This window comes from Anolis sagrei, chromosome 1 (genome assembly GCF_037176765.1).
Source record: "Anolis sagrei isolate rAnoSag1 chromosome 1, rAnoSag1.mat, whole genome shotgun sequence".
Classification (NCBI taxonomy): domain Eukaryota; kingdom Metazoa; phylum Chordata; class Lepidosauria; order Squamata; family Dactyloidae; genus Anolis; species Anolis sagrei.
The window spans coordinates 153,146,376-153,173,284 of NC_090021.1; the positions used below are offsets into that span (position 1 = coordinate 153,146,376).

The window sequence follows — 26,909 nt, forward strand, 5'->3', positions numbered from 1 at the left end:
TAATCCATTTAGAACAGATGGGGCAACTACAGCAGACCTGGGGGCCAATTTTCTGCCCTGGAAAGCTTTAGGGACCAAACAGAAAAAAAAAAAGCAAAATACTTCCAAACTCCAACCAGACATAATTAGTAACATGCTTCTGGGTTTATATAACAAGCATTCCAGTCACATATGTGTGAAGGTCCTTTTGTTTTCACATCCTCTCCAACATTTTAGAGACATAATATTAGAGATTAGGTGCCATTTATATTATTAACTGAAGCATATATTCTTTTTGTGCAGGTTGATTTCAATTTAAGGTGAAGACCAAATATTTATCCAATTTGATTCTGGTACTTCTAGCCACAATCCAATTTCCCAACAATTTAATCCTTTACTGTCTATGTCTTAGTGCAACCATGTATAAAGTAGTGCTGATCATCCCTTATTATATTATCCAGAATATGTACATTGGAAGAGGCTTAATGTTTGTGTTAAACCAGTTTGGATTGGAAAGCTATCACATGATATACATGAAACGAGTTTGGTGACATAGGAGCCAATTTTAAAGACAAATCTTCCCTTGTTTTAGAGGTTTACTGTTTCGGAAAACATGTCTTACAGTCTAAAGGTCTTAATTCTTCCATTCCTGAAAGTGATTGAATTGATCACTATATAGTGGATGAAGGAGGAATAATTGTATGGGGGACCTGTTAGGTGCCATCATTATTTCCCACCTTTTCCAGATCATGGGGAATGTTTAAAGAAACAAGTATCTAATTTCTTTAATTGTTTTGTGTGGTATTAGAAAATATTCGGTCCAATTCAACACAAACACCCCCTTCAGTTTCTAAAAGTAAAGTAAATGTATTGTCCATATCCAGCATTATAATCTGAGTAAACGGCTTTAAGCAAAAAGCTGTAAAATTAGTTTCATTATCCAGAACAGCAATAATAATAATAATAATAATCATCATCATCATCTTTATTTATTCCCCGCCACCATTTCCCCAAAGGAGACTCGGAGCAGCTTACACGACACTAGCAAGACCTTCATACTTGGACTCAATGTGATTAATGTGCTTTGTGAACCTGTGTCGTTTATTATTGAAGTTACTAATTATTTGTGGCCATAATTTAAATTTTGATCAAGACCAATATTTTTTGTAATAGAAACAAGAAGCAGAAAAATCGAAACATTTTCAAGAGAGAAATTCTGCCCAATAAAGATAGCTATTCAGTTTGTATTGCCTGTTTTTAGAACTATGTTGTGTTTTATTGGTTATTTTTTACTTTAATTGAGCTGCTTCTGTTAATTCTGTTAGTCTTTTTAAATGTTAATTGGTACTGTTTATTGATTTTTGCAAATTTTGTTGTATTCTATGTGTTCTGAGCTGCACTTTTGTTGTGCTATTTTGTAAGCTGCCCCGAGTCCCTTTTAGGAGATGGTGGCAGGATACAAATAAAGTTGTTGTTGTTGTTGCTATTTAAATGCTTTCCATGTATCAGTTTTAGATTTCATCCATTTAGTAACATGAATATTGGGTATAGTCTGAATTAAATCTTGAATAATAACAACCAAATATATTAACTCTGAAAGTTAGAGTTGAAACACTGCCCCTGGATACATAAATCCATGTATAGATGCAGGCGAAACGTCAGGAGAGAATGCCTCTAGACCATGGCCATATAGCCTGAAAAAACCTACAACAACACACCTTATATTTTCAATTTACTTTGGCCTGAAGCATACCATAGAATAACATTGGATGATCTGGATAAGTAAAACCATGGATATTGGGTTCATGGATACTGTAATGCAATATTGGCTAGATGAGGCACCAAAGTTGAAACAGTTTTCCCCCCAATTTCTGTGTTGCTAATCATTTCTTTCCAAATGTGGAAGCTTACGATTAGTGCCAACTGGCTTCTTAATAGTAGTTTAAACAAGTTAGAATTCCCCAACTTCGGGTACAATGAACTTGCAGAAAATATAAAAAACGATCCATCCACATCTTGCAGGTAAAAGGACTATATATGCATAAACGTTTGCAGTACTTTCTGTAATTTCTGAACCGAGTCTATGTATTTGTGAAACAAACATTGTTTCACAATGGGGAATGATGCACTTGTATAAATTGTTTAAATAAGATGTCATATATAACAAACTAAACTAACGATCTGCTTATTTATTTATTTATATGGTATATCCATTCATCCATCCACCACATAAGAACTACACAAAGATATACACCTACATAAAATAATATAAAAAAGTGTATCATAATTGTTGTTGGAGAAAGATCTCAATCACCTTAGGTACTTGCTCCAGATCTGTCCTGGATTTATCTGGAAATGAGATGAAATAAAAAGCCATTCACTGATTTGTAATCAGCACGAAATTATAAAGAGCAACCTTAATCTTTGGAATATTTCTGGATATAATTACATTTTCTACACCTTGTAGTAAGAAAAATTGGGCTCAGTATTTTTAGAAAGAAGAAAATAATCTCATTACATCAAATTCATCAGAAGGCACCAGAAAAAAAGTCAGACAGTTTTAACAACTCTCATGTGTCAAACACTGAAATAAGGCTTTTTTTCTCATGTGTGTTGTATTAACGCACTGAAAAACGTAATACCATATAGCGAATGGGCTGTAGCTGTTTCTCTTTAAAGAAATAAAATATTTATTACATCAAGTGGCAAAACTGAATCCACAAGTGTGTACATGCACTAGGGTCCTGTTCTAGTGTAACACTGATGTGTAACACAGTTCGTTTGCAAACTACTTGGAAAACAACAGACACCTCAGAACACATTACAAGATTGAACAACATAAGCTTTCCCTACACCAGTGTTGCACTTGAGGCAAGGCTGGTCCTAGCAAGAGGACGAATTTGAATTATTCTCTCTGGTTCAATCCTTTCGAAGTCATCTGACTATGTACTGGCTCATGAGATGTTAAATCAATGTCCTAAGTGATGAATAGGGAGGATTACTATTTGTTGTTGTTTGTATCCTACTTGTATACTTTCTCTAGCCCAAATAATTTAAGGCACCAAATGGTAACAAGATTCATGGACACTTGGTTTCAGTTCAGTAGGTTCACCGCTTTGAGTCGCCTGAGGGCTGAGAAAAGCGGTATATAAATAAAGTACATAAATAAATAAGAAATAAGTGATGAATGAATGAATTGTGAATGGAAGCAAATGAACTGATTTAAAGCCAAAGCAATAGCTTGTTCCAAAACTTTAAAAGAAAAATCCAGAAATACAAAATAAAGCAGAATTCACCAAAACTGGGATTATTATTTTTTTCTTTCTCTCTAGCTCCAAATAATTTCTATTAAATTCAATGTTATTTGGTTGTCAAAAGCAAGTTTGAAAACTGGGAAATATAATAATACTTTATTTTTATATACCTTGATTCTTCAGTGTTCATAACCATTTAAGACAGTAAGAATGCTTTTGGTAAATTAAATATTACTGTTAATATAGGTGCCCCGTGAAAGGAAATGACTAAGAACCCCCTCCACTGAACCCTTATTATAATTATGTTTCTTTATATCCTACTTTCTCTCTCCAACTAAAAAGCATTTCAATACAACTGAAAATATAAGGTAAAGGTAAAGCTTTCCCTTTGACATTAAGTCTAGTAGTGTCTGACTCTGGGGGAATGATGCTCATCTCAAATTCTAAGCCAAAGAGCCGGCAACATAGACACCTCCTAGGTCATGTGATTGGAGTGCCATTACCTTTCTGTTGAGTAGTTCCTATTTATCTACTAACATCTGAATGCTAGGTTGGCAGAAGCTGGGGCTAACGGCGGGAGCTCACCCCGCTCCCTGGATCTGAAATGCTGACCTTTTGGTTAGCAAGTTAAGCAGCTCAGCGGTTTAACCCACTGCGCCACCATATACAAATATACAAATAATAAAACAGTATTAAACAACATTAATATTAAAGCAATCCAGGTTAAAACCCTACCATGAGTATGTAAAAGTGTCCTGTCAAAAGTATCTTTAGGAGGACAAATGGTCTTGCATTTTTCATGAATCTTCTCTCTCTACAAAAAAGGACAGATAAAGAAAATGTTAATTTGATTTTTTAAAATAAAAAAAATCTATGTTTAAGTCTCTATGCACAATGATATATTTTACAGAATTATTCCGGCAGAAAGAAATAGAGAATCACATAGTAGTTATAGAACAGAAAGCCCTCCAGTTACACAAAGGCACAGGACCCAAATAAAAGTAGAACAACTAGAAATTTAAAACTGCTTTCTTTTCTTTTTTTTAACTTGAGTAAATGCTTTGTGGTCAACCAGTGCTGGAAGAAGTTGACCATAGAGTTCCCCTGGGGGACCTCGAGGAGATTCCTAGGGATAATATATTAATTAAATCTGCAAAAATTAAACCCACAAATGTGGAGGGCCATCTGTATGTATTATTGAAATCTGCAAGCATACACAGAGAGCCACAGCATCATATTCCCATCAAAGCTCTTACTACTTCCATTTAGGAGGCTGGTGAGAGCAATGCCTATACATGATAATTGGTTCATTAAGAGATGGCAAATAGAACTACTGGCATATAAGACGACTGGGCATATAAGACGACCCCCAACTTTTCCAGTTAAAATATAGAGTTTGGGATATACTCGCCGTATAAGACTACCCCTCTTCCAACGCACACCAAATAAAAATTTAAAAAGCACCAGATTTGATTTCAACATGGTAATTTTCCGATTATTGTACCTCCTTCTCTGCCTCTCAGATCTCGCACATGCGCACCTGCACCGCTTCACTACAGTCTTCAGGAGCGAGATCTGAGAGGCAGAGGAGGAGGTACGGTAATAGGATACAAGGGCGGACCAGACAGGTAGAGTGGCCCAGAGCCACTTTATCTCTTTTTTCCATATCCCGGGCGCCCCGGACGCCTGCAGCTTGCTCCGCCCTTCACTTACACCTTTCTGGTGATGCATCCCTTCACCTCACCATCGAGACCGCATTAAGTCCACAAATCCTGATGAATTGATTTTCTTCTATCATACTTGTACAACGTCGCTCTTAATGCTTTCATAGTCGCTGCATACGGCAGGGACGCGGCCACTGCCATTTCTGAGCTCCCCCACCATATGCAGCAACCGCAGATTCTCCAATCCGGATTGGAAGTTTCAGCACCCGCTCTATAAGACTACTCCTGGCGTATAAGACTACCCTGCATATAAGACGACTCCCATGCATAAGGCTACTCCAGCGTATAAGACAACTCCTATGCATAAGACTACTCTCGTGTATAAGACGACCCCAGCGTATATGACGACCCCTGATTTTTGTGAAGATTTTCTTGGGTTAAAAAGTAGTCTTATACACCAGAATATACGGTAGTTTCAGTTGTCATTTGATACTCAAAATTAAAATAAACTTTCCCATTTTAGGGAAACGTTAAGTTTAAAAACAGGAAACCGAAATTTCAAGCCACATTCAGTGGTGAAAGTAACACGAAGAGTAATGTTGTAGTTTACGAAGCTAGGATTGTGATGGCTTTCCCTTGCAAAAAATAATTGTTGGCCATACAGTAAAAAAAAAATCTGTACTACATCTTTGTACATAAACAATATGCAAGGTAAGGATAGGATACTAAGCAAGATCGTTTACTTGAACACTAAAAGCTACAATCATAACAATTCTTGTTTGGAAACAATCTCTGGGAACTAGGCTTTTATTGTCCTGCTGAAAGCCTCTGGATGTTAAACAACTATTTATGACAACAGAATACATAACATAGATAGCAATACAGGGACAAGACCTTGCCACAAACCCAGATGCTAACTTTCTCCACCCAGCCACTCTTCTGTATTTTTCAGAGTACTTTGTCAATGTAGACAAAGCAACGTATAGACAGCCACAGCAACATATTTTGGTCACTATAGTAAGTAAGTTGCATCAAATGCGTCTAGCACATATATATGTATAGCTTTTCTTCTTTCTACCTGGACAATTTCCTGTTGGTATGCTGCAAAATGTTCCTTGTTGAACTGTGGGAGGTAGAGTGAAGGCACAATTTCAACATCCACAAAGTCCTGTCCCCATGTTTTTGTAAAGAAATCAGATTCCCTTTTCGTTAATCGAGGATCATTTAGTGCTGCTGGGAGATTTACTTTGGAATGATATATAGTCCATCTATGTTGATCAGCAACTAAAGATGGGCTGTCACATAAACCGCTAGCATCACCTGCAAAACAAGACAATAGCAAAAACCATTAAATATCTAAGATGAAATTAGGCATGCAAGAAGTAAAATGTACCATAGAAACATGAAACAAATATTCAGCATAGTAATCTGCCTTCCTGCCTTAACATGTATCTTTTGGTATTTAAATCAAAACCATTTGCACAAATGTATATACTCTTCCTGTTTTGGAAAGCTACTTTGAAAAAGAAAGAAAATATTGCTTCAAATATTCAGGAAACCCTGAACATTCCAAGAATATCAGGTCGTTTTGCAAAATGCCACAGACAGAATGCATTTTGTTCTTGTTCATGACTCTTACTTGATCTGAGGATTCCCCATAAATATAGTCCCCCTGGTGTCAAACACTGGGAAAGGGGGAGGAGAGGAGGATGAAAAGGAACTAACTATTGCATTAGGTGCTTATCAATTTAATAGGACTTTCCCCCAGGAAATAAAGCATGGTTGATATTCTCACCACTGACTCCAATCTAATTTTGTCCTGTCTGTTGTACATCAGAGCAGGAACACCTCTGACCTTAAACACCACACCAACTTGGTAAAATCAGCAAGCAGTTTATTGAAGAATATAAATAGGCAAAGCAGTAAAATTAGCAAAAACAGTAAAGTTCCAAAACATAGGTTAGTCCATGAGCTTCAAGGCAAAACAAAAATGGGTATAAAAATCCATGAAACAGGCACAAGAATTCATAAAACAAGGCAGCACGAAAAATCCAATACACAAATCAGGAGCTTGACAAAAACTTGGTGCAAGAAACTAAGAACGCTTGAAGGCAAGACCGTCATGAAATTCCAACGTTGACCCAACTGAGGCAACTCAATATAAGGTTTCTCCAGATCCCAGAACCAAAAGGAAAGCATTTCTCTTGACCTTACCACCAGATAAAGATTCTTATCTCTCTTTTCCTGTAAACGAACTGATCTTCTTTGTGCCTGAGCACTGTCACTGTTTACAAAAGCCTTGCTTTCTATCTACACTCTCATTTTCTTGACTCTCATTAACTTCTGCAATCTGACAAATCATCTTCAGACAGTTGCTCTGTGAAAGACTGCGAAGGGCCTCTCCCAAGAATGTGACTTAGTGAATCTTCCAGAGACAGCTCGAGCCTCTTGTCTAAGCTTAATTGAGGCCCAGACAAACCCTCATCCCCATTGTCAACAGACCCAGGCCCACCATCAGTAACGCTATCCTCATTCCCATCATGTACATCAGACACAATCACAGGCTGACATACAACACTGATGTTACCTGTGGGTTCCTTGGGACACACATCTGGCAGCGACTGCACTGGTCGAAAGCGTTTTGCAGAATCCACTTCCTTCTTAAAGAAAGCATCGCTGCTCTTTGATTGAGGCACTGGTGAAGACTGGTGGCTTGAGGCCATTGCATAAAGTCACCACTGGATAAGTACTACAGTAAAACAAACCAAAAGATAGTTGTGCATATGGGGATCGGGTAGTATAGTATAACATACAGAGTTTTATATAAACAGAAGAAAAGATTTACAGCTACAGCCACGGAAAGTAATTGGAACAGAAGCAATCATTACACTTTAATGGAATTTTAGGTTACATTACCTCATTTTGTCAATGCATTCATAGTCACTTAGTCAAGCCTTCAAGCTTTCCATTTCACTCAACAGACTAATCACACACTAAAACATCAAAAACAGAATCAAGAAGCATGTGCTATCCCAAATGTTCCTGCAAGATACATTCAACATCTCTTTACCTCAACTTCTAGGCTCTTCTATACGAATGGATTTTCCTTTTAAAAACATTTTGCTTTGTTTGTTACATCTATTCTTGTACATCATAACTGCCACTCCTGCAGAGCAAATTCAATTACTTTCTCTTGCATTTGAGGTACCTTCTTTCATTGTAGCTTGAGCCAGATCAAATACATCTAGGCATTGGATTTCCAATTTCCCAGTAGTATATGCTATATACCACTAATAATGCAGTATACGGCATACCACTTCAGATAGATGATCTCAGCAATCCTTACAAGAACCCTATTAGTCCACATTCTTATAGTCAAACAGCCAAAGGTGGGCACCTGAGAGATTGCATCTTAGTTAACAATAAGATTTAATTTGAGTCAAGAGTTCCCTTCGAATGAAGACAGTTTTCTACCTTGCTGCAGTGGTTGATGGTGATTGGGAAACGTGACAAAGAATTAAAGCTGCAACTATACTTTGGAAGTAAAATATTGTAATAAACAGAATCTGGAATGCCCATGGGAAGATACCATGTTTGGTATCTGGAAGCATTTTTGATATAATACTATTCATTTACCCAATCTTAAGACATGTCACATTGTTGTCCCACTGACCTCAAAAGGGCTTATTTCTGAGTAAATACACACAACATTGCACGGTTAATTTTCCCAAAAAATCAAGATGGTAGCCTTATTTATGCTATCTGCACAACAAAACTATGGATAGTGAGCTGGCTAAGACTTCATGGCCCAATGGAAATGAAACTTTACGTCAAAAAACAACTTTGCTGGTGACATCATATGGGTTTTCTTCATATTTATGACATAAAATACCAGTAGTGTGTCAATGTATTCATTCATAATTTTTATCCATTAGATGTCACTGTATTCCCAGCAAATATAGGTGGTGGCTGCACTGCCAATGCCGAGTACCACACAAAACTATGAGAGACAGAAACATCTAAGTGAGAATATAGGTGAATAAAATCATGATGGTGTGATTTATAAATCTCTTATGAAATTTCTCTATAAGGTGTTGAAAAGAAATACTATTTTTAGGGCCAGTATTTTGAAATCACATACAACTTACACAAATCACTGTGAATTTTTACATATACTGATCTGTCTTGTTCTTTCTTTCACTCAAAGTAGCCAGCTTCTGGTCAAAGGAAAATTAGTATAATGCCAAGTTTTAAACTTTGTTTGCGTTTTATATATAATAACTGCATTCTCAATTTGCTTCTGACATGATAAATAAATGCCAGTCTACCAACAGTGAAACAATACACACTGCATTCTGTAACTCTCCAGACATATGATAAGATTCTCATAATATTAAGTGATAATATTAATAATATTAAGTTTGCATACCTTAATGAAAGAACTCCAAGAATGTCCCAGTAAGGCAGGCCTCATATCTCTTCCAGTTCCATAGGTTTTAAGACAATCTCTTGGGACTGTAGCACATATGACTGTTTTCAAGTTCTAGATAAATATAATAGCATTAAGCACGCTTAAGCAGAAATTTAACAAAACCTTTTAAAAAAGACAAAGATGAGACGAACCATTATTTCATTATGCTATATTTTTAAAAAACCAAAGCAAAAAACAAAAAAACAAACAAACAAACAAAAACAGGCATGTGCTACAGTTCTATTTTAACAGAAGATGTACCTAATATGCCCAGCCAAAGTTAAAATGGAAGGTAGGTACTGGCAACTATAAAAGCAGACTATAAATAAATATAAGTTGTGTAGTGAAATCACTCCTTAAATGTTCCCTCTTTTCTCTTAAGCTGCTTTTCAGAGGCAATGGTCTAAAAATATTCAATACTGAGAACATCTTGAGGTAAAAATCCTTCATTTCAAAATATTACGCCACTACAATAACCACCTTAAGCCCATTTCCCGCTGGATATCTGAACGATATATCTGAAGCAGTGCACAGATACATGTAAAGCACGTTGTGTTATGAACCAATATTTTAAGACCAATATTATTTTTTCTACATGATTTTCAAATTATTCCTTCTTTAACATTAGAGTTTAAAGAAATAATAGTGAATGAACATGGTTGGTTTTTGGATATATATATATTCAGGTCAATAGAGATTATGAAGGATGTGTTGGGCTTGTTCTTGTGCATTTCTGATCTGACTACACTGTAAAATGGAGTTCAACACAACAGTGAGTTTAATAATTAGACTAAGTTTTTAAAGGTGATTTTTCTCACGGTTTAAAATGTCCCGTCCAATCACAATAATATGATACACATCTAAGGAAGTGGACTGTCACCCTATCAGTCTTTAAGTGGCCACAAAACACTTTTGTGTTTCAGTTTTGTTGCAACATCTACCATTGGTTCTGGTCTGGAAATCACTTAAATAACTTACCAAGCTCGCAATCACAGACTATAGAAAACACTAAAGAAATGTATGTTGGACAACAATGTGGAAAGATAAAAAACAGCCTAAAGCACAGCCACTTATAGAGGTATCAGAACCCCACTAATTTTTAACCTATAATCAAAATGACATGCTACTCACTCTCTAAACAAAAATAAGCACTGTTTTTTAAAATGTAAGAGGGACAAATTGATAATCAGAGATGGGGCAGAGTACCTACCTGCTCTCTCCAGTCTAACCTGATGCTAGCCACTGCCTTTTTACAAATAATAAATTTCTATTTATACAGAGTGTTAACCTATCAGCTTGTCCTAGCCTGGGAAATTGAGGATAAATTGAAAGCACAGCCACACTAACTACTCAGTCTCTAGTGCACAGCCTTCCAAACATTTAATGTTGGTGTGACACACTTTTTTAGACATGCTTCATTTTGCTAGCAAACTACTGGTTAAACCAACTTTATAAGATAATATGGACACCTACATAATCTGTGATAATGAAATGTATGGGGACACATTTATCTCATGAAAACCTTTCATTTATATATTTTAAAATATATGATATATGGCTTATTTCAAACAGGTTCAGAGGTTTAGCGTTACAATTGCATGACACACCTACACATTGCAGTCAACACACGAATGTGTCATAACACACAGTTTGGAAAGTCCTGACCTAGTGGTACCAACAACTGGCTGTGTGGAAGTGGTCCTCAACCCTTTTACATAATTTTGGAGTTTGGCTCCCAGAATCCTAGAGTACTGATCATACTGGCAGAGGCTTTTGGGAGATGGAGTCCAAAGCATCAGATTAAGAACCACTGCTGTGTGGAGTTAAGATACAAGACTCCAACTAAAAGGGAAAAAAGAGGGCCTGAAGGGAGGAAGGATTTGTCCATGAGACCAAGGAAGGAAATAGGGAAGGAAAGGATTTGTACATGTGGCTAACTTGTCTCTTCAGAAACAAGTAAGAAAAAATGGATATCTCCCAACACTCAGGGGGCTGTTGTGAAGATAGTGGATGGAGGAAGCCATGAAGCAGCTGGGGAGAAGGGTCTGTGAAGGGAAAGAGAGGTGTATGGAGGTGAAGAGGCTGAAGGGAAGGAAGATGGGGTGAGGGCAGGTGTAAATGTGAGTATGGTATCTCTTTAGAGTTAAACAGAAACATTCGTACATGACATCCCTAAAGAAGCAAGTACAAGAAAAGTACAGCCTTTAACACTTGGGGCGGGGGGTATAACTGTAATTTACTGCATGAAGAAAGACATGAAGCAGTGAGGAGCAGGTTGTGATGGGAAAGAGAGCTGTATGGAGCAAAGGAGAAGAAGAAGCTGTCAGGATGGCCTTAAGGGAATGAAAGGGGGAGGTGGAAGGAAGGAGCGGGGGAGAGGGAAGGATTTGTACATCAAACCAAATAGTCCCAGAGAAATTCAATACTCAGGGGGGCTGTTGTTAAGGTGTTGGAAGGAGGAAGCCATGAAGCAGCTGCGGAAAGAGGTATGTGAAGGGAAAGAGGCAAAGAGGCTGAAGGGAAGGAAGGACGGGAGGAAGATGGGGTGAGGGCAGGTGTAAACATGAATATGTTATCTCTTTAGGATTAAAAGAAATATTTGTACATGAAATCAACCTGTTCCCAAAGAAGTGAGTAAGGGAAAAGTACAGCTCTTAACATTCTCGGGGTGGGGGGCATATTTGTAATATATTGGATGGAGAAAGACATGAAGCAGCGGGGAGCAGGGTCTGTGATGGGAAAGAGAGCTGTATGGAGGCAAAGAGGGAGAAGAAGCTGTCAGGAGGGCCTTAAAGGAATGAAAGGGGGGGGGGGGAAGGGAAGGATTTGTACAAGAAACCATATTGTTCCAGATAAATTCAATGCTCAGGGGGGCTTTTGTTAAGATGCTGGAAGGAGGAAGCTATGAAGCAGCTGGGGAAAGGGGTATGTGACGGCAAAGAGGCTGGAGGGAAGGAAGGACAAGAGGAAGATGGGGTAGGGGCAGGTGTAAACGTGAGTGTGGTCTCTCTTGAGGATTAAAAGAAATATTTGTACATGAAATCAACCTGTTCCCAAAGAAGCTAGTAAGGGAAAATGTAGTTCTTAACACAGGGGGGTATATTTGTCTTATATTGGATGGAGGAAGCCACGAAGTCGCTGGGGGGGGGGGGGGAGATCAGGGTCTGTGAAGGGGAAAGAGGGCTGCATGGAGACAAGAGGCTGTCAGGAGGGCCTGAAGGGAAGGAAAAGGAGAAGGAAGGAGGTAGGAAGGGAAGGAAGGATGGAAGAAGAGAAAGGAAGGAAAAGGGGGAGAAAGGAAGGAAGGAAGGAAGGAAGGAGGGAGGGAGGGAGGGAGAGAAGGGAAGGAAAAGGAGAAAGAAGGAAGGAGTTAGGGAGGGAAGGAAGGATGGAAGAAGAGGAAGGAAAAGGGGGAGGAAGGAAGGGGTAAGGAAAGAAGGAAGGAGGGAAGGGAGGGAGGAAGGAAGGGAGAGAAGGGAACGAAAAGGAGAAGGAAGGAGGTAGGGAGGGAAGGAAGGATGGAAGAAGAGGAAGGAAGGAAGGAAGGAGGGAGGGAGGGAAGGATGGAAGAAGAGAAAGGAAGGAAAAGGGGGAGGAAGGAAGGAAGGAAGGAAGGAGGGAGGGAGGGAGGGAGGGAGGGAGGGAGGAAGGAAGGAAGGAAGGAAGGAAGGAAGGAAGGAAGGAGGGAAGGAAGGATGAGAGAGAATGGAAGGAAAAGGAGAAGGAAGGAAGGAGGTAGATAGGGAAGGATGGAAGAAGAGAAAGGAAGGAAAAGGGGGAGGAGGGAAGGAAGGAAGGAAGGAGGGAGGGAAGGGAGAAAGGAAGGGAGAGAAGGGAAGGAAAAGGAGAAGGAAGGAAGGAAGGGGAGAAGAGAAGGAAAGGGGGTAGGAAGGAAGGAAGAAAGGAAGGAGAGAAGGGAAGGAAAAGGGGAGGGAGGGAGGGAAGAATGGATTTGTACAGGAGACCAACTTGTCCCCAGAGAAACAAGTAGGAAAAAAGGGTTTTCCCTCACTCAGCACTCAATGGGGTGGTTGTGAAGATACTGGAAGGAGGAAGCCATGAAGCAGCTGGGGAGAAGGGTCTGTGAAGGGGAAGTATGGAAGCCAAGGGGGAGAAGAGGCTGTCAGGAGGGCCCGAAGGGAACGAAAGGGGGAAGGAAGGAAAGAAGGAGCCCTGCCCTCCCCCCAACCCGCCCCTTGCAAAAGCGAGGGCGCCTGGGCGCAGTGGGAGCCGTGTGGGGCCTCAGTCTCCCTGGTGGGAGGGCCCTGCTCGGGAGAGGGACGGCGGCGCTGCGTGAGCCAAGGGCCCGGGCCTCCCCTTCCCTTCCCGCCCGCTCTGCCCCTCCGCGGCGTCGTTACCTGGGGAGGCCGGGCTGGGAGGAGGAGGAGGAGGAAGGGAGGCCGGGCGTCTGGGCCTAGCGCTCCCGGCGGCGCCTCCTCCGCAGCGACACGTCGCCAGCATGGAGGACACCGTCCCAGGGAAGGAGCCACTCGGCCCTCAGAGGCGGCACTGAGGAAGAAGCCGGCCCCCGGCCAGGAAGGAAGGCAGGAAGGCAGGAAAGAGGAGGAGGAGGAGGAGGAGCTCTGGAGGCGCCTCCCCCTCACCCTTTCGCCTCACGGGGAGGGGGGGGGGGTGTCCTGAGGAAGGCCCACGACGGAGCCCAGGCCTCAGGCAGCCCTCCGGGGTGTTTCCTTCTCGTTGGGCCCCTCTCGCGCTCTCTTTCCCTGGCCGTCAAGAGACAAGGCCTGTCACCTGGAGAATCCTTCAAGAGACAAGGCCTGTCGCCAGAGGAACCCCCCAGGGAAGTAGTACATATTATTAAAAGACTAGCCGTCCCCTGCCACGCGTTGCTGTGGCCCACATGGGGGTCCTGTGTGGGAGCTTTGGCCCAGTTCTCTTGTTGGTGGGGTTCAGAATGTTCTGTGATTGTAGATGAACTATAAATCCCAGTAACCACAACTCCCAAATGATAAGATTCTATTTTCCCCAAACTCCACCAGTGTTCACATTTGGGCATACTGAGTATTAGTGGAGAGTTTGGTCCAGTTCCATCATTGTTTGAGTCCACAGTGCTCTCGGGATGTAGATGAACTACAATTCCAAAACCAAAGGACACTGCCCACCAAACCCTTCCAGTATTTTCTGTTGGTCATGGGAGAACTGTGTGCCAAGTTTGGTTCAATTCCATCGGTGGTGGGGTTCAGAATACTCTTTGATTGTAGGTGAACTATAAATCCCAGCAACTACAACTCCCAAATGACAAAATCAAGATATATAATCTTGCAAGAAACCTTGGAAAAAATCAGAGGGTATACACCAAAATCTTTCATAGAATCCTAGAGTTGGAAGAGACCTCGTGGGCCATCCAGTCCAGCCCCCTGCCAAGAAGCAGGAAAGTCGCATTCAAAGCACCCCCGACAGATGGCCATCCAGCCTCTGTTTAAAAGCTTCCAAAGAAGGAGCCCCAACCACACTCTGGGACAGAGAGTTCCACTGCTGAACGGCTCTCACAGTCAGGAAGTTCTTCCTCATTCATGTTCAGGTGGAATCTCCTCTCTTGTAGTTTGAAGCCATTGTTCCGCGTCCTAGTCTCCAAGGAAGTAGAAAACAAGCTTGCTCCCTCCTCCCTGTGGCTTCCTCTCACGTATTTATACATGGCTATCATATCTCCTCTCAGCCTTCTCTAAACATGCCCAGCTCTTTAAGCTGCTCCTCATAGGGCTTGTTCTCCAGAGCCTTGATCATTTTAGTTGCCCTCCTCTGGATAAGAGTGAAAAGAAATCCCATGTATTTATTTATTTACTTTGTTTTCTGCCCCGCCCTCTCACCCTCATTGAAGGACTCAGAGCGGCTGACACTCTTGAACCTAGGACAATACAAGGTCAAAATCCATATAAATCAAGCACAAGAGAAATTTTAACAACTCATATATAACAACAGTGCATGATAAAACAGTAGGTGGCTAGCAGTTTGACTACATGGAACTGCAGTGTATGATCAGTGTGGACGCAAATAATTCAGTTTTAACTGCATGGAACTGTTGTCAAACACAGCACCCCTCACCCCCCAAGGATTTATAGTTTTCAAAAGACAACTAAATGAAATAAAATAATGTATTTTCCCTCTCTGCAGAGCCCCATAGCCTAACCATGGATCCAGACCAGCAACTGAACCAGCAGCCATAACTTTTCCCCCAGAAGCCTGACAATCCTCTATATCTTGTTACTAGCCGTCCCCTGCCACGCCTTGCTGCGGCCCAATCCGTGTATATGTGTTTTGTGTGTATATATGTGTGTGTATATATTTGTGTATATGTGTACATGTGTATATATATATATGTGTGTGGTTTTGGACATGCATTATAATAAGTTTTTGGTTTTTTGGCTTTCTAAGTCTCTTCCGCTGTGTTTTTCCGTGTTTTTATGAGTGATGGTCACTCAATGGACTGATAGGTGTATTGTGTCCAAATTTGGTGTCAATTCGCCCAGTGGTTTTTAAGTTATGTTAATCCCACAAACTAACATTACATTTTTATTTATATAGATTAAAGGCCCACAGATACGCGCTGGTACAAAGGCTCTCCTCTCCCAATCCTTTGATAAAATATATCCTTTTCTAACAGTCTAGTAATCTGGAAAATAAAGTAATGAGAAAGTATTGGTTTCTAATATATGTTATTTATTTATACTTGTGGGTGGACCGTATTTCTTGTGCTTTCTTTGTTAGTGTTGATGTGGAGATCGTCTAGTTCGCCTACTCTGGAACAGGCAACAAAGAATTGTCCTTCTTTAGGGGTCAATTTCAAATCTATGATACTATCTCTGTCATATACATATATAGGTGAGTGTGTGTGATTCATATATATCTATATCTATGGCTGGATGGCTCTTTGTCAGGAGGGCTTTGATTATGTTTTCTTGCCCTGGTGAAGGGAGTTGGATTGGATGGCCTTAAGGCAGTGTTTCTCAATCTGGGGTTCGGGACCCTGGGTGGGGGGGCTTGCAAGGGGATGTCAGAAGGGTCTCCAAAGACCACCAGAAAACCCAGTATTTTCTGTTGGTCATGGGGGTTCTGTGTGGGAAGTTTGCCCCAATTCTGTTGTTGGTGGGCTTCAGAATGCTCCTTGATTGTAGGTGAACTATAAATCCCAGCAACTACAACTCCCAAATGTCATGGTCTATTTCCCCCAAACGCCATCAGTGTTCACATTTGGGCATATTGAGTATTTGTGCTAAGTTTGGTCTAGATCCTTTATTGTTTGAGTCCACAGTGCTCTCTGAATATAGGTGAACTACAACTCCAAAACTCAAGGTCAATGTTCACCGAACCCTTCTAGTGTTATCTGTTGGTCATGGGAGTCCTGTGTTCCAAGTTTGGTTCAATTTCATCGTTAGTGGAGTTCCGAATGCTCTTTGATTGTAGGTGAACTATAAATCCCAGCAACTACAGCTCCCAAATGACAAAATCATTTTTGTGATGGTCACTCCTTGAGTTAATAGGTGTCTTCTGGCCAAATTTGGTGGCAATTCGTCCAGTGGATTTTGAGTCACGATGTCACTCAAAACGAACAGAGCGTTTTTATATATATAGATATATCCTCCCCTTTCCAAACTCAACCATCCTCTTAGTAGGATCCTTTGCCTCAAGCCCCTTACTCCAGAGGAAACAAGCACCCCTTTTTACAACACTTCTTCCAATGGGACTTAGACTGCACAGAAGGATCGTGGAGGGGTACTTCATAAAATGGAGTGCAATGGAGAAATCCACCACTTCATATCCCACGGACAGATATCCTTTTTTAGGTGTTTCTATTAACATGCAATAGAGTGGAGTCAATTTGCGCCTGGCTTAGAAATCCTCCCATTTCTACACACTGCCGAGACAGAGTCCCACACTGGGGAGATGAGAAGCTACGAGAAGCCGTCCTGCGTCGTTTGATGGCTCCGTGGGAGTCCTTCTTTGAACCATCTCTGAAGCGTGTAGAAACAGAGGAGGAAAACTGTCTGGTGAAGTCTCTGTTTTAGCTTAGCACCCTTAGAGAGCTTTCCTGCCTCTAACAAGATTTCTAGAATACCATTCCTATAGCTGTTGATATCAGTGGTCCTTAAGAGTTAAGGAATTCTTTCACCACTGTCCCAAGGCCTTTTGGCACTATGCCTGAACAGTAAAAATGGGCTGGGAGATGAAAGGCAACTGCAAGAATATAAATATATGAGATCACTGGCTTTGCTGTAAGAACATATCAGCCCAATGGAGAGAGGCACGGAGGAGTAATTTTACTTTGTGTTCTATTTTCAAATCTTGAAAAAGACTAACCATGGCAAATTATAGGGCAAACTGTAAATAAAGAAATATATGGACCATATAGAAGAAAATATTCAGAGGGTTGTTGTAGGTTTATTCAGAGGGTTGTTGTAACTAGGAAAAAGGGTTTATATATCTGTGGAATGACCAGGGTGAGACAAAGGACTCTTGTCTGCTGGAGCTAGGTGTGAATGTTTCAACTGACCACCTTGATTAGCATACAATGGGCTTACTGTGCCTGGAGCAAACATAAGGACCACCAAACGCAGCATTGCCCAAACACAAATCAAGGAATATGAAAGGCACTGCAGACTACTTCAACCAGAGAAATCAGGCATAGCAGAGCACCTGATGAACCAATCTGGGTACAGCATTTTATTTGAGAATACAGAAATGCTGGACCACTCTCACAACCACCATGTCAGACTACACAGAGAAGCCATTGAAATCCACAAGCATGTGGACAATTTCAACAGAAAGGTGGAAACCATGAAAATGAACAAAATCTGGCTACCAGTATTAAAAAACTCTAAAATTGCAACAGCACAATAACAGAAAGGAAGCAGGCAGGGACATCTAATTACCTCTCAACAAAAGTTTGCTCCAGGCACAGTCAGCCCATTGTATGCTAATCAAGGTGGTCAGTTGAAACATTCACACCTAGCTCCAGCAGACAAGAGTCCTTTATCTCATCCTGGTCATTCCACAGATATATAAACCCTTTTTCCTAGTTCCAACAGACCTCACTACCTCTGAGGATGCTTGCCATAGATGCAGGCGAAACATCAGGAGAGAATGCCTCTAGACCATGCCCATACAGCCTGAAAAAATCTACAACAACCCAGTGATTCCTGCCATGAAAGCATTCAACAATACGTTAAAATATTCAGAGTTAGAAATGTGCACCCTTCTACTAGCCTTAGTGCCAGCCCATCATGTACTGTATATCGAATAGTCTTGCAAGTTTGATTCTATCCTCCACTAATTGTGAAATATTGTTTAATGTTATAAATTGCTATTGAATGTGCTTAAGCTGCCTACGTTGCTGTTATGTTCTCACTCGCCATCTGGCATGCTACAAGCACACTTCTTTATTAAGCAGGTGGCAGCAAACAAAGTTGTCAAAGACCCAACCATAAGAACTAGATTCAAACACTGTGGAATAGCACAATAGTGAAAACTGACGTGAGCAATGTGTTGTCAAAGCTTTCATGGCTGGAATCACTAGGTTGCTGTGAGTGAGTTTTTCGGGCTGTATGACCATGTTCCAGAAACATTATCTTCGGATGTTTTGCCTGCATCTGTGGTTGGCATCTTCAGAGGCTCTGTTGGCAGTGAGGCAAGTGGAGTGTATTTATTTATTTACTTACTATATTTGTATACCGGCCTTCTCAGCCCTCAGGCAACTCAGGGCGGTTCACAGAGGCAACAATTTAATGCCCAAGAACATCATAAAACATTTAAAACATTAATCTATATAAATAAAAATGTAATGTTTGTTTGTGGGTTTAACAGAATTCAAAAACCACTGGATGAATTGACACCCAATTTGGACACAAGATACCTAACAACCCAATGTATGTCCTTCACTCAAAAAATTGCTTTTGTCATTTGGGAGTTGTAGTTGCTGGGATTTATAGTTCACCTACCATCAAAAAGAATTCTTAACCCCATCAACGATGTAATTGAACCAAACTTGGCACACAGTTCTCCCATGACCAACAGAAAATACTGGAAGGGTTTGGTGGGCAGTGTCCTTTGGTTTTGGAGTTGTAGTTCACCTACGTCCAGAGAGCACTGTGGACTCAAACAATAATGAATCTGGACCAAACTCTACACAAATACTCAATATGCCCAAATGTGAATACTGGGGGAGTTTGGGGAAAATAGAATCTTGACATTTGGGAGTTGTAGTTGCTGGGATTTATAGTTCACCTACAATCATAGAGCATTCTGAACCCGACCAATGATAGAATTGGGCCAAACCTCCCACACAGAACCCCCATGACCACCAGAGTGATGCACAGCAACGCATGGCAGGGGACGGCTAGTACATAGTATAATACCAAACAAAAGTAACAAAAACATAAGCTATTTGCGTCTCCTAATTAAAAACATTATCCATCTCGTCATCCAGTCGTTCCAAGTTCCTATGTCTTTTACATTGCATTTTCAAACGCTTGCTCGAACAGCCAGGTCTTGAACTCTTTTCCAGAATGTTAAGAGGGAGGGGGCTGATCTAATGTCCTTATGAAGGGCGTTCCATAGCTGAGGGACCACCATTGAGAAGGTCCTGTCTCTCATCCCCGCCAAATGTATTTACGCAGGCAGGATCTAGAGCAGGGCTTTCCCGGACGATCTTAAAGTCTTAGTAGGTTCATAAGGGGAGATGCGTTCAGACAGGTAAGTTGGGCCAGAACCGTTTAGGGCTTTATAGGCAAAAGCCAGCAGTTTGAATTGTGCCCGGTAGCAGACTGGTAGTATACTATATCTGTGGAATGTCCAGGGTGGGAGAAAGAATCCTTGTCTGTTTAAAGCACGGACTTGGAGTCCCTGGTGGCGCAGTGGGTTAAACGCCTGTGCTGGCAGGACTGAAGACCAACAGGTTGCAGGTTCGAATCCAGGGAGAGGCAGATCAGCTCCCTCTATCAGCTCCATCTCCTCATGCAGGGACATGAGAGAAGCCTCCCACAAGGATGATTTAAAAAAATCATCCGGGCGTCCCCTGGGCAACATCCTTGCAGACGGCCAATTCTCTCACACCAGAAGCGACTTGCAGTTTCTCAAGTTGCTCCTGACACGACCAAAAAAAATCAAAAAAAAAAATCAACCGCTACATGCCACTAAGAGCCAAATGTGGAACTTTATTTTTTCCTATAACATTTTGTTAAAGACAGATACATTACATTAAAGAAATTCGTGCTGATTTACAGAGCAACCATAAACCTGTGTCTCAAGAAGGAGGAAACACTTCTGTGCATTTAGTAGCTTGCCTCAAAAGTAGCATGGTCTCCCCCTTGGCTCTGGCTGATTTTGGACTGGCACTTGATTTGTTCTAACTTTCTAATCTTGGCTGACCTTGAATTTTTTAGAAAGCCTTGATCAGATTCAGAGCAGAAGGAATGATACGTATAAATCCCATTTTCTCGGTTTTTAATTCTGTCCTTGGTCACTTGCTTGCCTAATGGGAGTAATTTAATACATGAGTCATTTTGCACTGCCTTGTACAGAGAAAGTGATTTCAGAATGGTTTTAATTTACACAGTACCCCATTTGAACTTGCTTCGACACTGGGACCTAGAGCTTTCAAGGTAGCAAATTCTCTTTTTAAGCCTTTTTAAATATCCATTCAATATAACAATTAAATTATATATGAAATTCTAGCTTGGGTACCCAGCGTTGACAGGGTTATTTGAAAAAGTCAGTTTCGAACTGTACAAAATGCATAATGTTGTGGGTGAACTACAATTCCTATCATGCCAGGTTAACCACGAAAAGCTCCATCACTACTTAAAAGTTTCTTATGTTGGGCAAGTTTTCTCTAGATGCATCATTGGTGGGGTTCAGTGTGCTCTCTGGCTGTAGTGTACACTACAACTCCCACTAGTGAGTCAGTCCCCTCAAATCCTTCCAGTCAGTTGAGTTAGTCATGGGGGTTCTGTGTGCCAAGTTTGGTCCAGGTTCATCATCAATGAGGATCACAGTATCTCTGATTATAGGTGAACTACAACTCCCAGAAAGGAAGGTCAGTTCCCCCCAAACCCCTCCAGTAATCACATTTTGGGATATCAGGTATGTGTGCCTAGTTTGGTCCAGATCTGTTAGTATTTGGGTTCACAGTGCTCTCTGGATGTAGATGAACTACAACTCCCCCAAATCAAGGTGAATTTTCTCCAGAGATCTCCAGTATTTTTTGCTGGTCATGGAGGCTCTGTGTGCCAAGTTTGGTCCAATTCCATCTTTGGTGGAGTTCAGAGTGCACATTAATTGCAGGTGAACTATAAATCCAAGTACCTACAACTCCAAAATGTCCAGGTCAATTCCCCTCCAAACCCACTAGTATTCAAATTTGGGCATATTGGGCATGCATGCCAAGTTTGATCCAGATTCATTGTTGTTTGGGTTCATAGTGCGCTCTGGATGTAGATGAACTGCAACTCCTATGAATCCGTCAAAAGACCTCCAGTATTTTTTGTTGGCAATGGGGGTTCTTTGTGCCAAGTTAGTTCCAGGTTCATCATTGGTGGAGTTCAGAGTGCTCTTAGATTGCAGGTGAACTATACATCACAGTAACTACAACTCCTATGAATCATGGTGAATCCTCCTCAAACCCCTCTAGTATGTTCAGTTTCTGATCATTTCCTCTGTTTGCTGTGTGCCATAGAAAAGAATAGGAAAGAATTATGGAAGAGGCAGTGGATGGTGTCATGCAAATTCCACACCAATGGAGAGAGCAAGAAACAGTGAGATATCAGTAGTGGAGGAAAAACAGAAAATCTACGATGAAATTGTCCCCATATGAAAGCCTTAACTTGGGTGGTGGGCAGGATTGTGTTGGTGGAGGACATTGGCAGGGCTCTTGTACATATTCATGGTGCTCACTATAACCTGTAATGTCATTGGAGGGAGGACTTTTGGTGTCTCCTGAGTAGTGGGAGCTATAGCTTGTCTGTGTAAGGGGACACCCCAGCCACACACAAATACATATTTTCACTTTTATTATGTATATAAATAAATAAATATACATATATGTATATTATTATATATATAAATAAATATACATATATGTATATTTATGTATAAGTAAAAGGTAAAGTTTTTTCCCTGGCATTAAGTCCAGTCGTGTCCAACTCTGGAGGTTGGTGGTCATCTCCATTTCTAAGCCGAAGAGCCGGCGTTGTCCGTAGACATCTCCAAGGTCATTTGGCCAGCATGACTGCATGGAGCGCTGTTACCTTCCTGCTGGAGCGATACCTCTTGATCTACTCACATTTGCATGTTTTCGAACTGCTAGGTTGGCAGAAGCTGGGGCTGACAGCAGAAGCTCATGTCACTCCCTGGAATCGAACCTGTGACAAGCTTAGCGCTTTAACCCACTGTGCTACCGGGGGCTCCTATATATTTATATATACATATACCCAAATTTGAATACTGGTGGGTTTGGAGGGGAATTGTTCTGGACATTTTGGGGTTGTAGGTACTTGGCACGCAGAGCCTCCATATTATGTATATTTATATACATAATAAAAGGAGCATTATTCACTTTAACTTTTAAGATTATCTTTCAAACTGACACATCTCAATCTTGCATACATCTTTGGTCAAAGCTGATTGTTCTGTTAGTCTGCTTATGCTGTACCATAAACATAACTGCTGACTGCCCATATTAATAATTTGGGGTTTTCATGTGCTCAGTTCGACAGTGTTTATTCACAAATACACACCCATTCCTTTTTCCTGACATGCCATGACTTATGCAGACTGAAAGTCTACAGGGAGGGAACTTATTAACTACTAGCTGTGCCCTGCCACGCGTTGCTGTGGCTTTTAGTAAGAGTTTTGAAGTCTGTGCCTGGCCTCTCTTCCTTCCTTCACTCGCCCTCTTTCCCTCTTTCTCTCTCTCACACTCCTTCCTTTCCCCTCTTTCTCTCTCTCTCTCTCTCTCCCTCTCTCTGGCATCCCTCCGTCCTCCCCCTTCTTTATGCTTGTGTGTAAACTTGAGTATCTTCTGTTGGTCATGGGGGTTCAGTGTGGCATGTTTGCCCCAATTCTGTCGTTGGTGGGGTTCAGGATGCTCTTTGAGTCTTGGTAAACTCTGAATCCCAGTGACTACAACTCCCAAATGTCAAGGTCTATTTCCCTCAAACTCCATCTGTGTGGATATTAGGGCGTATTGAATGCTTTGGTCCGGATCCATCATTGTTGTCTTCCAAGTCGCCCCCTCCCTTCTCCCCACCCCTTCCCTCCCTGAGTCACTCCTTCCCTCCTCCCCCCCCTCCGGAAAGACACGCCCCCTCCCTTCGCCCCACCTCTTCTCTTCCTGATTGACTCCTGGAAGGAAAGGGGTGGGGCGAAGGGAGGGGGCGTGTCTTTCCGGAGGGGATGGGAGGAGGGAAGGAGTGACTCAGGGAGGGAAGGGGTGGGGCGAAGGGAGGGGGCGTGTCTTTCCGGAGGGGATGGGAGGAGGGAAGGAGTGACTCAGGGAGGGAAGGGGTGGGGCGAAGGGAGGGGGCGTGTCTTTCCGGAGGGGGTTGGAGGAGGGAAGGAGTGACTCAGGGAGGGAAGGGGTGGGGAGAAGGGAGGGGGCGAATTTGAAGACACGCCTCCTCCCTTCGCCCCACCCCTTTCCTCCGTGACTCACTCCTTCCCTCCTCCCACCCCTCCGGAAAGACACGCCCCCTCCCTTCGCCCCACCCCTTTCCTTCCAGGAGTCAATCAGGGAGGGAAGGGGTGGGGCGAAGGGAGGGGGCGTGTCTTTCCGGAGGGGGGGGAGGAGGGAAGGAGTGACTCAGGGAGGGAAGGGGTGGGGAGAAGGGAGGGGGCGAATTTGAAGACACGCCTCCTCCCTTCGCCCCACCCCTTTCCTCCGTGACTCACTCCTTCCCTCCTCCCTCCCTCTCCAGTTAGACACGCCCCCTCCCTTCACCCCACCCCTTTGTGTGTGCCACGCGGGGGGGGTGAGGGGCGGCGCGTGCGCGCGTGGCGGGGAGTTTGCACCGCGCACGTGTGTGTGTGCCGCGCGGGGGGAGGGGGGGAGGGGCCGTGCGTGCGCGCGTGCCGGGGAGTTTGCGCCAGTGCGCATGTTCAGTTGTTTAGCGGTGTTTTTGTCGTTGTTGTGGTGTTTATTTTTTAATTTGGAGTACATTAGTTTGTACCGAGTGGGTTGTCCTAGGGGCATGGCAATTCTGGTTCAGTTTCGTTGGGGGGTTGTGGAGTTATACGGCTCCGTACGACGCCCCTTACAGATTTATATTATAGATTTATAAGCCCTTCTGGGAGTGTTTTAGGTGAGAATCAGGATATAAAATTTATCAATAAGCAACTAATATGCAAATAACTTGCAAGATCAAAACTGGTTGCTGAAAAAAAAATCTGTGATTCATATGATATCACCTTGGTTAATGGCTAGCATGGTGGGAGTTGTAGTCCACCAACAGGAGAGCCCCCCTGCTATGCTCCTTCCTGGCTTTCCTGTTTCTGATAGAGCTCCTTTCTTCAGGAAACCACTTTTTATTTGTCTCCTGATATTGATGGAGAGGGAATTATAGCTCTCTGCTGCCTTTTATATGGAAAACTAGATTACATAATAAATTTATTCTTTGCCATTTTAACTTTTCATTTGTGTTTAAAGCATTTCTCTTTTGGCTCACAACCCACAGGGTGGATGAAAAACATTTTAAATATTAGATACACAGAAACATGTTGAAACAGATTAAAACAATTCTTCAAAAACAGTTTTAAATCCACTGACAATTGAAATATATAGAATAGTCATCCCCGACTTTTACACTGCAGCTTGACACCACTTTAACTGCCATGGCTCTATACTTTGGGATTTGTACTTTGGGTTTTGTAGACTAGCAAAGAAGTCCGAAGACTCCATAAAACTACACGTTTGGCAATTCCATAGCACCAAGCTTTGCATCATCTCTGTAGAAAGATAGAACTCTCCACAAAAGGGATTTGCTGAATCTATTGTTGTTTTTCTAAGGACACAGTTGAGGTAGTGAAGGGGAGAGGAGAAGAAACCCGACCCTTGTTGCTGTCCAGCACGCCAACACAGAAGCAAAATGGACTTTTTGCACGAAGATAGGTGAGGAGAACACCTGTAATTACAAGCAAACCCACAGCAAAGATCTATATGGCTTTTTGCAATAGAAACAATCGCCCAAAGTGCCAGTTTGCCTGTATCATGCAATGAAATCCTATAGCAACATCAGTCACAAAGTCTATTGCATTTTCCAGACGCTGTACCTTTAAAAGTCCAGGTTTTCAACCTTTAATAACTCATAATTTGCAATTTACCACTTGCCCTATTATTTATTTTATTTGTCGTGTCAGGAGCAACCAGAATTTGTATTACATTTTAACAAAACAAACAAACAGACAGACAGGCAAAACACAAAGTTTGCAAGCTTGGTAGTTGATTAAATGTCCTTTGACCAGTATCTGGCCACTTGGAGTGCTTCTGGTGTTGCTGCAAGAAGGTCCTCCATTGCGCATGTGGCAGGGCTCAGGTTGCATTGCAGCAAGTGGTCAGTGGTTTGCTCTTCTCCACACTTGCATGTCGTGGATTCCATTTTGTAGCCCCATTTCTTGAGGGTGGCTCTGCATCTTGTGGTGCCAGAGCGTAGTCTGTTCAGTGCCTTCCAAGTCACCCAGTTTTCTGTGTGCCCAGGGGGGAATCTCTCATTTGGTATCAGCCATTGAATGAGGTTCTGGGTTTGAGCCTGCCACTTTTGGACTCTCGCTTGCTGGGGTGTTCCAGCGAGTGTCTCTGTAGATCTTAGAAACATAGACAAAGGCTTCTCCTTTCATTTCCGGCTCTTGAGGCGGTGCTCATATCTGGCTCTTGGGGAGGTGCTCTTCTCCATTTCCAAGTCAAGGAGCCTGCATTGTCCATAGACACCTCGTGGCTGTGTGGCCCGCATGACTGCATGGAGTGTCTTTTTGCCTTCCCACCGAGGTGGTACCTATTGATCTACTCACATTTGCATGTTTTTGAACTGCTAGGTTGGCAGAAGCTAGGGCTAAATGCGGGAGATCACCCTATCCCACGGGTTTGAACTGCCAACTTTAGGTCAGCAGTTCAGCAGCATAAGGGTTTAATCCATTGTGTCACCACTTTGGAAACAGAGCTACACGGGAGTCACACAGAGGCCATCACATGACACAAGGGCACTTTTGGTGGGACTCCGTCTTTCCCCGTTTCCATAGCAAATGGAAACTGAGCAAGGATCTGGGTGTTATCTGTCTCCAAGCTTGAGAAAGTGGTTGGGTTGGGAGGAGGTCAATACTAGGTTGTTGGGATTAACCCCTCCCCCACCCAATTCGTCAAAATCGAGCTACTCAGACACTGATGTAGTTGTGTCTCCCCAGAACTATAAATAATAAAGGATCAAACTTTAAGAAATATTGACAGGTATTGTTGAGCCATCCGTGGAAGAAATAAATAAAAACCCTGCCTATAATCTGGTCCATGCACACTTATTTGGAAGTACTTGACAGTGAACATAT

At 42.1% G+C, this 26,909-nt stretch overlaps 1 protein-coding gene across 1 annotated transcript in view; it reads right to left on the bottom strand.

Annotated features, from left to right (window-relative positions):
• VPS54 (VPS54 subunit of GARP complex) overlaps positions 1 to 13,928 on the bottom strand; it is a 46,631-nt gene extending 32,703 nt beyond the window's left edge. Inside the window, exons 1-6 of the mRNA XM_060784507.2 lie at positions 13,727 to 13,928; positions 9,327 to 9,440; positions 7,485 to 7,646; positions 5,976 to 6,217; positions 3,969 to 4,047; positions 2,294 to 2,328 (exon numbers count right to left, since the gene is read on the bottom strand). Coding sequence (XP_060640490.2) covers positions 2,294 to 2,328; positions 3,969 to 4,047; positions 5,976 to 6,217; positions 7,485 to 7,620 — 492 coding nt within the window. The 5' untranslated portion in view covers positions 7,621 to 7,646; positions 9,327 to 9,440; positions 13,727 to 13,928. The remainder of the gene's footprint in view (positions 1 to 2,293; positions 2,329 to 3,968; positions 4,048 to 5,975; positions 6,218 to 7,484; positions 7,647 to 9,326; positions 9,441 to 13,726) is intronic.
• Positions 13,929 to 26,909: the final 12,981 nt, after the last annotated feature.